The sequence below is a fragment of the Lissotriton vulgaris genome, chromosome 6, assembly GCF_964263255.1.
Source record: "Lissotriton vulgaris chromosome 6, aLisVul1.2, whole genome shotgun sequence".
Lineage (NCBI taxonomy): Eukaryota > Metazoa > Chordata > Amphibia > Caudata > Salamandridae > Lissotriton > Lissotriton vulgaris.
In genome coordinates this window covers 1,285,884,969-1,285,902,795 of record NC_141694.1, presented here as the reverse complement: position 1 = coordinate 1,285,902,795, position 17,827 = coordinate 1,285,884,969, and the positions used below count along the sequence as shown (strand labels likewise).

Genomic DNA, 17,827 nt, shown 5'->3' with positions numbered 1-17,827 from the left:
TATTAATGAATTATTATACACTATACCAATCACAAAGGAAATTTCTCTTGGATGTCAATCTTCCTATTGTTTTTCTACAAGTAGAAATGGACAACATGTTTTGAGTGCAAGTGAGAAGCTACATTTATGACTGAAGCAGTTTAGAAATGGTAATGCGACCGGTCACAAGGTGCTTTCTAACAATAAAATAGTTGTCAGCCTTCTGGCTTGGTTGGATTTAGAAACTATGTGCAGGGCTATAATTGGAATATAATGCCCTTGTGTTCTTTTTTTAAATATTTTTGATGTAAGGAAGAACTGGTAAAAGTTTTATTTAATATGAATCGTGACTTCCTGCAGTAAGAGAAGCTTTTGTAGCAAACATAAGGCAAAGGTCTTACATTATTGGACAAATAAAAATACACACATGCCACATGTGCATAAGTATGTCTGCATGCCTTAGAACAGTAGTTCTTAACCTTTTGACTTATGTGGATAGGACAGTAGTTCTTAACCTTTTGACTTCTGTGGACACTGACCTAATCATTACTGGAACCTGGAAATCATCAGGGAATCAGTAGTGGAATCTGGACATCCCCACTGAATCATTATTGAAAGCCGGGGACCGCGGCATAAACATTTTTGATGATTTGAACCGCAAAAAAATAAAATACTTTAAAAAATACAGAAACGAGCATTTCTCAAGCAAGCACACAGACTATGGAATATTTTATCTAATTCAGAAACAAATTGCAAACCAAATAGGACATTTTAATTTTAATGGGAAGGTTGGGGCTTTCCTAAATTTAATTGAGGCCATCGTCCATACTCTATTCTGTTTGATGCACTTGCATAGCTGTCACTAATCAATCTAAGGACATGAGCTTAATGTTAGCCTCCAATTTCAAATTCGTTTACATTTACTTAACGTCATACACCTATTAATCTGTTAATATTATGTAATATTCTGAGCAGTCGAGGACCCCCTGTGTAGGCTTTGTGGAGTCCCAGGACAAAGGTTAAGACCAGAGTGTAATACTGGGTACTTCAGCCCCTCTTATGGGAAACTGTGTTTCAAGCATCACTAAGTTGGTTTCATAAATCCCATTAGAATGCCCATTACAAATTCAGAATGAAGATGCATCGGTTCTGTAGTCCTCGAACAAAAGTGCTGTTTCTTCACTTATTGATAACTAGTGCCTTATAGCAGCTGTAGTATCTATTAGATATATACGGAGAGGTCAAGTCCACTTCTTCAGAGTATGGTGGAAACAAAACAGGAAATTAAACTCTGAAATGTAATGTTGAAAGAATCAACATTTATTCATTAATTAAAATGTTGCATCAAAGTGCACTTGGTTGTACTAGATTGCGGTAGATTGCATATATTGGGGAAATTTGTCTTTCATGCTAAGTTTTTGTTAGCTGTACATTACCCTAGAAATAACTGTTTCTTTCATAGTGTTTTTAAAAGTAAGTCATGATTGCATACAACACCTTATGTCAACTTTACTACATAAATTATACTAAACATTTGTTTCAGGAAGATGGCTCATGGAGTTCATTGTTTGCTCCTGAACTCTCCTGGTTAGGAGTTCTAATCTTGGCAAAACTAAATGAAACTTTCATCCTTCTGAAGAAGATATATTGAGTGCAACATGGTTGTGTCAAAACTATTATGTCGATTAAAAATCATAAAAACTGTCTTTAGAAGCACAGTATAAAACTCAAGTTATTATAATGAAATGTTTAGTCACTACTGAAAGTGAGTGTTACAGCAATATCCAGTGTAACCTTTTGAAAGCACCCCCAGTGTAAGAAATTGGGTTATTAAATGGCTGGGGTGTGAACCCTTGCCAAGCAGCAACCAAAATCCTTTGCAATGCATCAGTTCTGTTTGGGGTTGTGTCGTGCAGCAGAAGAGATGTGCTGGTTCCGCTGAACTCACAAAGGCTGGTAGAGCACCTTAGGCCCACCTTCAAGAGTCCAGGACTGGCGTGGCACCACTTGGCAGGGTAGACTAGCAGATTGCAGTGACCATGTGCTGGAGTTGAGGTAGTTGAATCCTTCAATTCCTGAGACTCAAGCCTGGAGGCCAGCCAACTAGCGCTTTGTGTCACTCTGGGGTCCTGGGTTCAACAAATGCAGGTCCAATCCTTCTCACCCAAGCAAGTGCGCAGCAGGTCAGACCAACAGGGCAGCAGTTCCTTTAGAGCAGGAGTCAAGCAGAGTGCCAGTCCTTTCAAAAGCACAGCAGTCCTTCTTCCTGGCAGAGTATCCACAGGTCCAGAAGTGTATTGAAGTGGTGGCATCTGAGGTCCAGTATATATACCCAGTTGTGCCTTAGAAGTGGGAGCAGCTTTGCGAGACATGTCTTTGAAGTGCACAGGGGTTCTATCTTCCTTTCCCTGGCTCCAGACTAGCTACAGGGGGTGTGCAGATCCTTGCGTGGAGGCAGGACACAGCCTATTCAAGTGCAAATGGTACTGTGCCCAGCTCCTCCCTCCCATCCTGCCAGTGATGGCTCATCTGTAGGATGCATAAAAAGAGGAAAAAGCCCCTGGTGATTTTTTTTTGTTAAGGACGGTGCCTCTTCCTGCCCAAAAACATCCTACACGCAACGGAGACACTCTTGCACCATAGTGCAAGGGTGCCTGCATTGGTGCTAGGCAGCCAAAAAGGCGCCAGCTCAGGGGAAAAGGTAGTAATGCACTGTATTGACTTAACCCCTTCCGTGCTCCCGTTGGCCCAAGGTGACTTGCTGGGCTGCGTGTCTTAGTCATAAATGTAGTCCTGTATGCCAGACACAATTTAACGTCATACAATTGTGGTGTGTTATGTCCAGACAAAACAATACCTATCACAGTGGAGTGCAAGGAAATATTGTGCCTGTTCAAACCAAAGAAAGCCTTTAGTTCACTTTAGTTAAGCTATCCTGAATGCTTTAGGATTGCACCAGCGAGGACACAGTAACGATATAATTTACCCCACTCTACAGTCTCATGGAGAAGATTTGGTTCTCAGCTCAGCAATCTGACTTGTTCCCCATCCACTTTCCCCTGTACACATTGTTTGATCCTGCATGGCACGGAATTAAGAACAATCTCTGTGATTTGGGGGATCATGTAGAAATCCCCCCTATGGAAGACCAGTGAGTTCTATTTTGGCAGTGGAATTAATCATTTTCTATGACAAGTGTCCTTTTGCTGTGCTGTGGTTCAATTTGGGAAGTCACGAGGGATCATGTTGTTTTGTTCTTTGGTGTTTCTTTTTTCAAAATGTTTATTTGTTATGTCTTTGTTTGCATTGTATTTATTTATTGGATAAGAATGCGCTTTTCTTCGGGTTCTTCTCTCTGTGTCAATAGTGAACTAAGTGGCATATCAGTAAGTAAAGGGGCTAATGTTGGATATAAAGAAAATAGGACAGATGCCTCAAGCCTAGCTCAAACAAGACCGAAGTACTGATCCAGGGCTCCTTCCCCTCCTCCTGGGGTTTCTGTTGATGGCCCTTAGCACTCTGACACCTCCATATCCATGGACCACGCACAAAACCTTGGCTTTCTCCTGGACTCCTGGCTCTCATTGAACCGCCAAATCAACGTTGTCACGCCCGTCTGATTCCACAGGCTCTGCCTCCTTCATAAGATCTTCATGTGGCTCCCCAACGAATCCTGGAAAATGGTCAACCATGCGCTCATCAGCAGCAGACTCGACTACCTCAATGCACACTACGCCAGAACCACCCAGAAACTCCAAAAGAAACTGCAGACCATCCAGAACGCCCTTGCCAGACTCATCCTGAACTTCCCATGCTGCAACCACATCACTGGCCATCTGAGAGACCTTCACTGACTACCTGTCAACAAGAGAATCATCTACACCCGTCAAACGCATGCCTACAAAGCCCTCCACAACGACGTACCTGCATACCTCAACCACTGCCTCTCCTTCTACACCCCCACCAGACATCTCTGCTCCGCCCAACTGGCCCTGTCCACTGTCTCATGGATCCACAAAACCATGGCTGGAGGAAGATCCTTCTCCTACCTCACTGCAAAGACCTGGAACTCCCTGTCTCTGCACCTCTGGCAGTCACCATCCATCACTGACGCAATTCAGGAAGGATCTTGAGACTTGGCTCTTCGACTGAACCGCAGACCTAGAACCTCCCCCTCCAGCATCTTGAGACCCTCACGGGTGAGTAGTCATGCTTTGAAAGTCCTTGACTAGTTGATTGACAATAGTTTGTTTATATGTTTTACTCAGTACTGTTTTCAGGTGAAGCTTCTTTTGCAGTCCATTCTGCTTTAGCGTAGTTGGATAGCTTCCATAGTAATTATTGTTTTATAAGTAAGCAGCTTACCTAAATGTTTGTTTGCTGAACGCTTTGAGTTCAAGCAGGATTGCAAGCATTTTTGTGACCAATATGTAAAGCTGTTCTCTTACTGTGAATTTGATGTGCATTTCTACATTTTAATGCTCCATTTAAGGTCACTTTTTCTTCTTTATATCGCACTGATTTTATTTTTTTGCAAGTTTTTTAGGGTCCTCCTACTTACGTCTATCAATATCCACGTGTTGCATATCTTTTTCCCTACATTTTTTTGTAGTAAAGCTCCAAACGCTTCACTTGTTGTTATGAAAATAATACAGGTTGTGTTTAATGAGTCCTAGCTGCTTTTTGTGTGGACATTCTCTTTCTCTTTAATTTATCTTCCAATCACTTCGCTTGTATTTCCAGAGCTTTTGAATCTTGTTTGTGGTCTACTAGGTAACCTGCCAATCAGCACCAAGGGTGTTCTTTGAGAGGTTTCTGACAAGGCCATTTGCCCTGTATCACAGCTGCATCTGGACTTGTCAGCCAGTCCCAATTGGCCACTAAGTGCTCCTCCATAACTACTCTTGCATAGTGTAGCGTTGCGTCCTGTAGCAAACACAACCTGCCCAGTGAAATAACTTCAAAAGGCAGTAGTAATGCAAGAGAGCAAAGTATCCCTTGATGACAACATATAGTGGTAAGTGGAGATGAGCTTTAGTCACGTGGTGTGACTCCATGAATCTGTGCATCATAGCCTTTGGCTTACAATTTACACACATTTTCAGTTTGTTTGTTGGGAAAAAATTAGAAAGGAGTAGACATTCAAATGTACGGAAACTTTAGATTTCCAGGTGAACTCATTGTACTGTACTCCAATAATTTTTTCACCTGGATGACAAACCAAATGAATATAGATAATAAAAAATTCGGAAGCACATTTTTCCATTGAATGCATTTTTTCATGAGGAAAATATTTTCCTTTAGAGAAGCCTCTTTTCCTACGCAATGATTTATGGAGGAGTACCCAGCTCTGGTAATGCATTTAGGTGGCCTTTCAAAAATGAACTTCCAGGGAGGGAACCTCTCTGCAAAACGTTTATGAATACTGATTGGATTATGGATGTTTCTTTCCATTCTACGGGACGACCCTCTGTCATGTCTACTCTGTAGTCTCTGTAATTACGAGTAGAAATGCAGACAATGCATTAGTCTTGCGGGTTGTCTGAATGAAAACATTTTGGGCTAGATGTACGACTATTTTTAGCTGTCGCAAATGGAAAATTGGGCTTTGTGCACCCTCTAAAAAGGGTTGTAGCATGTACAAACCCTATTTTCGAGTCGGTAACCTATTACTGACTCCGAGAAAAGGGTTTGTGAGTTGCTATTAGGAAGGGGCGTACCAAGGTCATCCCTTCCTAGTAGCGAGTCACAGTGAGATGTGCAATTATTTTGTGACCACAAATGCAGTTGCAAAACAATCGCAGGTAACACCAATTTGAAATTGGTGGTAAGCCGTCACAAACGGGAAGGGGTCCCCTTGTTGGTGCTTGGCAGCGAAAATATTTTGTAAGTGCCGGCAGTGGTTGGACTATTGTCTGCCCTTTAACAATGGAAAGACAACTTTTCCTTTAATTTAATTTCTTCTAAACGCATTGCGTTTTACTTTAAGGAAAACGGGCTACATTTGAAAAAAAAAGTTCCTTTATTTAAAAAGTAAACGCAGAGATGTTGGTCTGCTGTCCCCAGCAGGCCACCATCCTTGTGATTGAAGCCCAATCCCAATGGGTCGCAAATTGCGACCTGCCTCATGAATATTGATGAGGCAGGTCATTTGCAACCCCATTGGGAATCACTAAATGTATCTGAGACACATTAGTACATTTCATTTTGGGAGTCGCAATTTGTGATCCAAAAACGGAATAGTCGCACATCTGGCCCTTTAACTCTTGGCACAGATGTCCTTTTATACACAGATGCAGGCAAAAATTTAGGCCAGATTAAATATGGAAAAAACTTAGCCCAAATGTACCATTGATTAGGACAGGTGGTCATGTGATGTTTGTGCGGTGATAAGTGGTGCAAACGGCATTGCTGAACAACTTACATGCACAAAGGAAATTTTGGAACCAAAAGTTAGTGTGAGCGCCAAGATAAACACATTTTTGCTTTGCATGGTACCAACGGCTGCTAATTTTTGTAAAGAGAGCATACCAAAGCGAGAGCAGCGCAAATAACCCAAGGAATCCAAACAAAGCCAAGTCTACCAAATAGCACAGCATGGCTTTGCATTAAATTCCAGCTCAACGTGAAATCTAGCAGACACAATGGGCAAGAGAAATTTTACATGATATCTCCATCAGGGCCTGACTGGCCAGGCCGGGAATCAGGCTTTTCCCAGGGAGGCTCGAAATGTGGGTCCGATTTAGCGAAAGTGGGGGTCGGTTTTGTTACAGGGGGCAGGTTGTGCAATGGAGCTGCAATATAAGCCGCCAATAACAAAAGCAGTTGGTTTAATGAAGAGAGGAGTTGGCCTAACAGCTAGGGCGGTCGACCTCGAATCTGGGGAACTGGGTTTGAGTCTCGGCAACGACGCTGAACATCCTGTGATTCTGGGCAAATCATTTAATCTCCCCGTGCCTAACAAAAATATGAATGTGTCCTCATGTAACGCAACTGGTGCTATCTAAAGCGCTCTGATACCCAATACCTTCGGGTCAAGTTCGCTCAATATAAAACTCTGTAAAAGAAAGCAGGCATTTCCCTCCTCTTTGGGCGAGGCAGTGGTTCCCCAGAGTCTGGTCCAAGCCAGAGCTGCTTTGGGTTCCCAGTCCAACCCTGATCTCCATGCATAACTTGTTAAATGTATGCGAAAGTGCATCTTTTATGTGTCTTATACATGGACCGTTGTTTACACTTCGAAATGTATACTAGAGGTTTGGCTTGAGTAGAAGCCCCTATCGCTACCACAACATCCCTTTTATCGGTGTTGTGGTGGCGATAGGGGCTTAGCCTTATTTACAAGGTAGTGCTAAGCCACTTAACATGGCTTAATTCTGCCTTGTGAATAAGGCCCCCTTTCACGCTTTGCTTAGCGTGAAAGGGGTGAGCAGTGTGTGTTGTAGTGGGCGTTTGAATTTGACTCTGCCCCCTAGGTACAAGGGGAGCATACATAGGAGGCAGCGTCAAAATTAAAATCAGGTAAAACCTGGTCTTAAGTTGGTGAAACAAGGAGAAATGCATTATTTCTCCTCGTTTTGCTTTTTCCATGTGTGCTGCCTTGTGCAGCACACATGGAAAAAGCAAAATGCCATGGATTGTGTATGTACAGGAAGGTCCCCCTACCTGTACTATAAACAATCTTATTAAAAAAAATGCAATTTTGTGACTTTCATATGCGCTGCATTAAGCAGCCCACATGAAAGTGACAAAATGTCATTCCAGGATTGTTCATCTGAAAGAAAGGGACACCTTCCTACACATAAACATCCTTCCCCTGCACGCAGACACCGTCGCACAACGTGCTAGGGTGCCTACGTCGGGTCTACACTGCTAAGTGTAGCACCATCGCAGGGGGAAACGCAAGGCTGCACCATATCGTTGTAAATATGGTTCAGCCTTGCGTTTCAGAAGTGGCGGAGTGAGGCGTTAAGCAATGACAGCGAACGTCTCACTCCGCCACTTCTATTGTACATTTCTCCTAAAGTATTCGTTTTCAGAGCGAGTGTGTTGATGACCTCATTGGCAGGAAACTCTTTGAAGTTATAGTGCTCTACAGTTTTTCTTTTCATGCAGCGCACTGTAGAATTTCCTGCTTTACAGCACTGCTGAAGTATTCGTAATTCTGGGCGTAAGTTGGTTTTACCCATCGTACTTAAAGTGCTCTGAATAAGTTGCTCATGATGGAGCTTGCCCAAACAAATCACTTGTCTGCAAGTCGCAACTAAATGTGTGGTTCCTCACCAAACCTATTGCTTCGAGAAAGTATGTTGTTGCTATATGGAGCCTCATTTACTATATTTTGACTCACCGCAGCACAGCAAGCCTTCCTGCTGCGCATCAAAATAAAAGGGCAGGAATGCGCCATATCTAGAAAATACTGTAGAACAGTGAAGGTTTTGGATCCAACGTCTGCCCAGCCCGGATCTCAACAACAGGGAAAACAGAACAAGGTGGCTGGACAGGAAGATTTAGCAAAACAACTTTCTGCCACGTAGTCAATATATACCACGTGAACACCGGGCAAGAATCCCAAAGCAAATTTATTTTCTTTTTTGACTCAAGTTATTAAGGATTCAGGAACACGAGCACAAACAAAACAACTGTTACGACAGTGGATTCATGGTAACAATATCTACAAATATACAATTTTTACAAATTTACAACATTTACAAACATGAATCAAGCAACACAGTTAGGCGAGACACACCAAAACAATACAAAATTCAGTGAACAATGTGAATTGTGATACTATACAGTGCAAAAACTTTAGGGTTTAAAGCAAATATGTGACCAGTCCATCGGACTATGGGACCATGGGACAGGCGGAGGTGATGGAATAAAGAGCCTGCCTGTCAACCAATCCTGTGGTTCAATGTTTATAACCGGGTTGCTCGACTAGGATCCAAAGTAATTGGTAAAGTTCTATCCTAGGGGCACCCTTGGTGTTTGCCACAGGGTGGAAGTGTCGACGCGTTTCGAACCGGCTTGATTACAGGTTCTCTTCAGGACGGGGACTGGGGGTCGTGATTCTGCTCACATGTTGCGGCGTCTGTATCATTTTGCTAGACTACGCTGACTCTCGAAACGCAGGATTGATTCCTTTCCAAGTCCCAGCAGAAGCAACTAACCGCTCTCTGGCGTGGACGTCACTGCAGCCATTAATACAGACGCCGCAACATGTGAGCCGTCGCCTACCCTGTCCGTGCGCCGCATCGCGGGCACCACACCCCCAGCCTAATCCCTGGGTGAAGCACAGAAACTGTGCCCTGTTGAGAGTTACCGACTACACAGCCATTCTTTTGCCACTGTGCAGAATCACGACCCCCAGTCCCCGTCCTGAAGAGAACCTGTAATCAAGCTGGTTCGAAACGCGTCGACACTTCCACCCTGTGTCAAACACCAAGGGTGCCCCTAGGATAGAACTTTACCAATTACTTTGGATCCTAGTCGAGCAACCCGGTTATAAACATTGAACCACAGGATTGGTTGACAGGCAGGCTCTTTATTCCATCACCTCCGCCTGTCCCATGGTCCCATAGTCCGATGGACTGGCCACATATTTGCTTTAAACCCTAAAGTTTTTGCACTGTATAGTATCACAATTCACATTGTTCACTGAATTTTGTATTGTTTTGGTGTGTCTCGCCTAACTGTGTTGCTTGATTCATGTTTGTAAATGTTGTAAATTTGTAAAAATTGTATATTTGTAGATATTATTACCATGAATCCACTGTCGTAACAGTTGTTTTGTTTGTGCTCGTGTTCCTGAATCCTTAATAACTTGAGTCAAAAAAGAAAATAAATGTGCTTTGGGATTCTTGCCCGGTGTTCACGTGGTATATATTGACTACGTGGCAGAAAGTTGTTTTGCTAAATCTTCCTGTCCAGCCACCTTGTTCTGTTTTCCATATCTAGAAAATAAGGCGCATTCCTGTCCTTCTCCCTGGCACACAAACAGCAGCCGTGCGCCAATGCAGGCACCCTTGCGTCATGTCGCAAGGGGGCCTGCTTTGCGGGATGATTGTCTTTGTGCAGGAAGGGACACCTTTTTGCACAAAAATAATCATTGATGGCATTTTCCTCTTACTCTGCAGAACACACTGAAAGAGGAGAACACAAGGAGAAATAAAAGTATTTCTCCCCGTTGCACTACTCGGCGTAGGATTCTGACACATTCCCAGCTTTACAAAACGTTGTAAATTTGGAAATGTGCCAGGTTCCATGGATGTTGGGTGGGAACACCCACAGCAACACCCATGGAACACCCCTTTCACGCAGAGTAATGGGTGAAAGGGGCCATGAAAAGTCATGCAGGGTGACTCTACGTGGCCTTGTAAATATGGGCAGACACCCTGCGCCACCGGTGTGGCAAACAAAATGACGTACCAGCGGCACAATGGACCTGTAAATGAGGCTTCATGTTTTAAAGAACATGAACTATATAGTCTTGCTAATGGTTAGTTAGACTTTCTGATAAGAAGCAAATGTCAAATGCAAGAGAGGCTACTTAAAGCATAATATATTGTGATTGCTGAAGTTACCATAATATTATTGTCTTCACTTTTCAGGAGGAAGTCAACAGCGCCATGGCAATGATACATGCTATCACGGCAAAACAAGAAGAAATGCAACAGAAAATTGAACAGCTGCAGCAGGAAAAGCGCAGAGAGTCACGAAAAGTCAAAGCCAAGTAAGTCGCAAGTGTCGATATATTTAGTGAAACAGGTGTCAGGGTTCACCTAACGTGATAGATCAGTGAGAGGAGAATTTATCGTCGACAGGAGGAGATGTTGAATAGGGGTTAAGTTGTTGGCTGTCAGACAAGGATTACTCACTTAATTAAGTGATGTGACCCGGGGTAAATAATTCTATCTCTCTGGGCATCCTGCAACCTATCTGCCAAAACGTGGGGTATTTATAAAAGATTGTAGTAGGGAATATCTGATCCCAAATTCTACAGGACACAAAGTCATGAGAATAATATCAGGATACAAAGTAAAGCATAGGCAAGTGCACAGAGGGAGTTAAGGATTTACTATACTTAACCCCACATATATATATCAACAAGGTACTTGTATGTTGAGATAAGTGTAGAAAATTGATATCAGCTTACCTTTAGATATTTTGGGCCTCATTTATGAGGCCGTGCGTCACTTTTACGCCGCCGGTGCATCACTTTTTGTGACGCACCCGTGACCAGCAGCCTAAAAAGTGTGCCTTGTTGCACCATATTTACAAAGTGACGCTTCTACGTAGATGCGTCACTTTGTAAACTCCGGCGCTACATTATACCTACGCCAGGTATAATGTATGCAGGAGGTGCGTTCTGACGGGAAACATCCTTTGCAACGCAACTTTTACCATGCAGTGCCTTTACATCGCAACTTTTACAACGCAAACCATTACAACGCATTGCGCTGGGGGGCGCTCTAGGATAGGGAATTGATTTAATTTACTATCCAACACCTTCCCTACTATCCACGGGGACTGGAGTTGGAATAGTAAATTAAACTATTCACTATCCAGCACCCCTCAACACTATGCGTTGTAAAGGCATGCGTTGTAAAAGTTGCAATGTAAAAGCATGCGTGGTAAAAGCATGCGTTCTAATGTCATACATCCGTTCTGACGCAAGACAGGGTCATAGAAGTGACGCAGTGAAATCTATAAGATTTCACTGAGCCACTTCTAGGACAGAAATGCGTCAATTTCTTACGCCTGCCTCACAGCAGGCGTAAGACTGACACAGGCCTTTTACATGGGGCTTGCCCCATGTGAAAGGACACATTGCTGGAGTTGCCTCACTTTTGTGACACACTCCAGCAATGCGTCACTTTCGCGCCATACAGATACGTCAGAAATACTGACGTATCTGTAACTCCTTGCGCCATGATGCGTCATACTGTAAATATGACGCATCATTGGTTTCGCAAGGAGGGCGCAGTGAAAAGTGACGCATCGCTGTTTTCACGCAGCGATACATCACTTTTCATAAATGAGGCCCTTTGTCCCTCACTATTGCGGTCACGATATTGTGACCCGTCGATATTTTGTATTTGGTAATCCCAGCCCACACATTTACAAACAGGCAGCTCACTAGTATTATTTGCTATTTGTTGTAACTGTGCTGTAATGAGGACATCCCGTGGATTTCATTTCACTAAATTGCCATTGGAGGCATAGGTGACACCCCGACAACATTTAAATCCTCAAGTGGTATCACAGTATCAGCTCCTCATTTCACCCTTAGTCTGAGGGATAAAGCAAAGTGCAAGGAGTGATATGTACAAAAAAAATAAAAAGGTCTCCTAGAGTCTTTTCCTGTATTCTATTGTTATCAATGTCTTCATTAACCCCGAACCCAAGAGATGCAAGAGCAGTGTTAGATATTTTAACTTATTGTTCAGATGGGGCTACAACGGAGCACTGTGCCTTATCACGATACAAGCTTGTGCACAGTGAAGGTTGCACAAATACAGTTCATTTTCACAAGTTTTACGCAGAGATTAAGTGATTTGTCCTATCACACATTTGGACAAGCACAAAGGCTGGGGTTTGAACTTGGGTCCCCAGTTCCAAAGATGGCAGCTCTAGCCACTCGGCCACATCTCCTCCTACCAAATCAATTCAACATGCAGCACTCTGCCTTGGTACTACATACTCATACTATAGTTAACATTAGCACCTCTGTGTTACCTGTATGCTATTGTACCACGCTTATGCTACTATAGAGCCCACTCCACAAAAAAGACAGAGATCTGTAATGTAATAGGCGCATGCCCAAGACTGAGGTGGACTTCCAACTTCTGAGACTATTCATGGAAGACCAAGGTGTGCATAAGCTACACTTACTGTGTACATATTCCTGTATTTTCTAGACCTTAGTGCGTGGAGTGTCTCCACTGAAGAAACATTTAGGCGCAGGATTAAGATAAATGTGAAATAGCATGTTAACTTTTGTTTTTATGTTTTCCTCAATTCAACGACGATTACCCGTGAGAACAATTCTCTTACCCTACGCTCTTTACAAGTAGTGCTACTCCATGGTCTTACTCACACTTGCACCTCAGTTAATGACTGAGCCTTAAAAGTGCACGAACTATGGGGAATGTGGACAATGTATTAGATATTTAATCATAGTCCAGCACAATGGCATTGATCATGGGTTAAGATCGGTCGAAAAGAGAATGAGAATTAGACACAACCAAGAAATTAGGTACAATGCTGTGTATGCAAGTATTGCAATTGTATTATGAAGTTAATAAAGAAGATAATAAAGAAAGTGCTCAGTGTCCCATGCATACAGCAGTTATTAGCAACCTTCTAACATATTAGTAGGGGCTGAAAAATGGTTCGTTTTGAGAGCTTTCAAAAGAAAACCTTTTTTTAGCCCCTACTAATATGTTAGAAAGCTGCTAATAACTACTGTATACTTACTATACGGTCGTTTTTGTACATTATTGAACCTTACTGTATGTCACAAATTGTCACTTTTAATATGTAGGTTCTAAGTTAACTTGCGGCACCAAGCACTTCTCTATTATTTATTTCTCTGTTGTGTTTCATTCCTATTCTCTTTTCGACATATCTTTACCCATGATCAATGTCATTGGGCTTAACTATTATCAAATAGCCAATACATTTTCAGCGGGAACCACTGTCCCTTGATATATGATAGATACCCTGGTTCCTTGTGAGTAGGGTGGCCCTTGTTTTCCCTGAACGTGAACTATGGGAAAGTCATAGCAAACATGTGGATAATTATGACTCGGTTGGTCATACCATGCGCACACGTGTTACAAACGGTGTAATCCTGCTTAAAAAAACAAGGCAAACAGCATGCAAATAATATTTCATAGAGTTTTTGGTTTACCCCTTCCTATCTCTGCAATTAGTATTAGGCCTTTTAATGCATAAACAAGGGGATATTTTCAACTAAAATGCTGAACACATAACCTCTGGTATCCAACCAACACTGCATTGTGATGCAGCACCTTAAATATCTTCCCACTATACTTTGTTTTTGAGAATTGCGCTTTTTCCAATGGCATCCCTTCAAAGCACACCACAGGTTGTCTTTTCAAACTATAAAATTGTACATGTGTTGAACATTTCAAACCTAAAACCTTGACACATTCGACACTGAATATGAGGAAGAAAACCATCTTGTGTAATTGTAATAACCAGTATATCATGAAATGTATTTTTGGGCCCACCCCTTTTATGTCTTGCACAGAAGAACACAAAAAGAAGAGTATGGATCACACACTGTCCCGCTTCCGCAGCAAAGCGCCCCACTAACCTCAACCGCCGCAGAGCCAATTCTGATTAACCAACATTTTACGCATTTTCTGCAGACCACCGGCCCTGGGAAAGGTATGACCAATCTGCATTAAAAAAAAGCAGTCATTTAGGCATATTCCTGTTAATCAATGTGAGATACCCACTCGGAGGGCTGTTGTTGAAAAACACTCCACGTGAGCAGAACATTCAAATGCATTGTATTTTGCTTTATTTGTAATGCTGTCCGCCATCTTGTAACCTTCACTCTGTTGGTGCAAGTGTCAATAGACGGCTCAGGAAATTATTTGGGAATTTAGTTATGCAAAAGATAATTTTACTCTTTATCATTTTTATTAGAGATTGCCATGTCACCCTACGGAATATTAATAATCCAGTTGGGTTTTCAGGTTAACCAAGAACGTATGAAAATAGTCTCCATATGTAAGCGGTCCTCATGTACATTCATCACGGAAGCCTGAAAACCCTCACTGAACGTTGCTGTTTAGAGAAAAAAAAAATCACCATGGAGAAATCCTTTGCCCTAAACCCTCACAAAGTTAGGGTGTTCCATTACACTGTCTGCTCTGGAAGGAGATTTTTCCCCAGTGGGAAGAGATCGGAGAGGTGTCTCTGAATGTGAACAAACTCACAAGTGTGTGGGCGTTTGCAAACTCTTAAGGAAAACCTTGCTTGATCTGCCCACACACCACCCTTTGTGGGAAGCTTATGTTAGTCTTGAGAGGGGATCTTTGTGGATGATTCAGGAGCCAGTCAGGTAGATGAGGGTATTGTCTTTATCTTTTTTACTAGGCACGGCATTGGGTACATAGCTCTAGTCATCATTCATCCTCCCACCAATTGAACTTACTACCAACTTCAACTCAACATCCACCCACCAACAGACAGCCTATTTCATCATCATTCATTTTCAGCATTCCACACTCCGGCTCAGACGTAAAGGGGCTGGGGACACACAGGATGATACTGTTTCCTGCTGCCTCTCTTTTTCTTGGGGAATGGGACTGTAGGGGTCAGAGCAGACTGAATTCCAGGAGGCAGAGTCTCTATATGTGTGCAGTTTCCAGTGCTTAATAGGTAAACAAATAAGTGCCAGGGCTCTCGTCAGAAGGCCACCAGCTTGAACCACTCATTGCTCCTGCCATGCTGCCAATGATAGTAACACAACTAAAAGCCATCACTCTCCTAGAAGTGTGGCAATTCTGACTATTCCAGGATCCCAAAGCTATAAGAGTGGCTTGGGTGGCAAGTAATAGTCATTTTTAATGTATATCGGATGAATAATTCACTGTTGTTGTGGTCATCTCCAAATTAACCAGACAGCTCCACCTTGTAGCAGACTGTCACAAGTACTGGTGTTGGCAATTTAGTGCCGATGCCGAGCTCCAGAAGCCACCATTTCAAATTAAGCACTGGCTGTTTCAGATATGCACTTAATAAGTGCGCATTACCTTTTATTGGAATTGACAAAGGGGTGGACTGAGTCAGATCTTTAGCAGATTGTCATTAAACTTCTGGGTTGTAAATCCAAATTGGGAAGGTTTGTATCCCGATTTCTCTTTTTCTCTTAAAGTATCCAGATTGTGTTGGGAAGAGCGCCAAAGCAGTGAAAGGATGTGGGCAAAGGCCGTTAGAACCAGAATGACTGCAATGGAGAATCTCCATTTAAATAGTGGTACAATCACATCCTAGCTCACTCTCCCAGGCAAATGAGCTTTGAAAGAATCTGCTGCTATGGTGTCACAACAATGTGATTTATTATATTTAAAGAAGAAATCATCTATTAGCATCTCGTTAGCTTCTCTTGGCCAGGATTGTGTTTTCCCTTATTTATCACAGTTACCAGATCCAGGCTTGAGAACAGAAATCCTAAGGGCTCGGTTGGGATGTAATCCAATCTATGCATCCCACCCATATAGGACAGGGATGCAAAATAATAGTGGTCTTTGGGCCATATGTATCAAGCAAATTCGAATTCGCAAAATCCGAAATTCTCAGAATTTCGGCCTTTGCGAATGCGAATTTGCTAAATGGTATGTATAAACCAAAATCTGGTGCAAAACAAGGAATCGCAAAATTTGCGATTCCTTATTTTGCAATTGCATTTAAGGAATCGCGAATTTTGCAAATCCTTAAATGCAATGTATGATGCTAAAAAAATTGCAAAATGTTGTTAAGGAATCGCAAATTACCACCAACTTCTAGTTGATGGTAAGTTGCGAATTCCATGAAAAATGCAAATTTTTGCATTTTTCAAAGTGCCATGTGACGCACATACATGCCCTCAGGGCATGTATGTGCGCCACATGTCCACCCATGCATATTTCAGGGGTGCAACAGGGTGTCCTTTGGACACCCCTGCACCCTTGAAATTATTCTCAATTTGCGATTAGCAAATTGTGAATCGCAAATTGAGAATAACTTCCCATTCATTCCTATGGGCCTCCTGGCCCATAGAAATGAATGGGAAAGTATTCCTTAATTGCGATTCGCAATTTGCTAATCTCAATTAAGGAATTTTAAGAAATCGAAAAAAAAATTGATTTTGTACATACATATCTATTTGCGATTCTCAAATAGCGATTTCTTAAAAATCGCTATTTGAGAATCGCAAAACTGGATGATGATACATATGGCCTCTAGTCCCTGCCCTTTGAAAGCCAAATGCACTATTGCGCATATTCTTATGTTCTGTGCTTTTTATCTTGCAAATCGGATCAAGTTTTTAAGACCTTTGTTTTTTAAATATGATGCTCTTCATAGGAACAAAGTGGTGGAGTTACTGTCTGAGATGCGATATTTAGATGTGGCAGTTGGGATTGCTCAGTTCTTACGATCTGTTTTAAAAAAATGAAATGTAATGGGGATGGGGCGGTGAGGAGGAGCATTCATTTTAAAGGTTTTAATAATGTGTATATTTTTTTTAGAATGTTTTATGGACAATTGTCTAAATAAACTTGTTTTTGAACCTGAACCTTTTTTGCAGTTGTGGGTGGATAAGTAAAGTAGTAAAATACCTAAATGGTATCCCTTCCTGCACATAAACAATCATTTACAAAAAATTACTTTTTGCAATTTCTATGAATGCTCCATTAAGCAGCACATATAGAAGTTACAAAATGCCATTTAAAGATTGTTTATGTGCAGGAAGGGAAACCTGAGATGGTTTCATTGCAGGCACCTGTGGTGCTGTCCCATCTGACTGAAACTTTATATCTGAAAAACTCAGGTATTTAGAAGGCCAGCTTCAAAGCAATAAAAAAACTAAAACACATTCATTTATACTCTATCTTGAGCTTTAACCACTTGTGCTTCACTTTCTTCGATTCGCCCTCCTTCTTTCACCCATCCTGTCTTGCTCCTTCTTAACCTCATGGCTGTCTGCAGTCCCTGTCTGCTTCTTTCTACACCTTTCTGAGAACAATGGGCCAGATGTAGGAGCCCTAATACCGGTCGGAAACGGACGATTTCGGCCGTTTCCGACCGGTATTGGGCTTTTCAGATCTAG

At 42.2% G+C, this 17,827-nt stretch overlaps 1 protein-coding gene across 1 annotated transcript in view; it reads left to right on the top strand.

The window, feature by feature from the left end:
- The window catches only part of ARHGEF33 (Rho guanine nucleotide exchange factor 33), a 371,211-nt gene that overhangs the window by 12,115 nt on the left and 341,269 nt on the right, over nucleotides 1-17,827 (top strand). Inside the window, exon 4 of the mRNA XM_086925777.1 lies at nucleotides 10,587-10,708. Coding sequence (XP_086781903.1) covers nucleotides 10,587-10,708 — 122 coding nt within the window. The remainder of the gene's footprint in view (nucleotides 1-10,586; nucleotides 10,709-17,827) is intronic.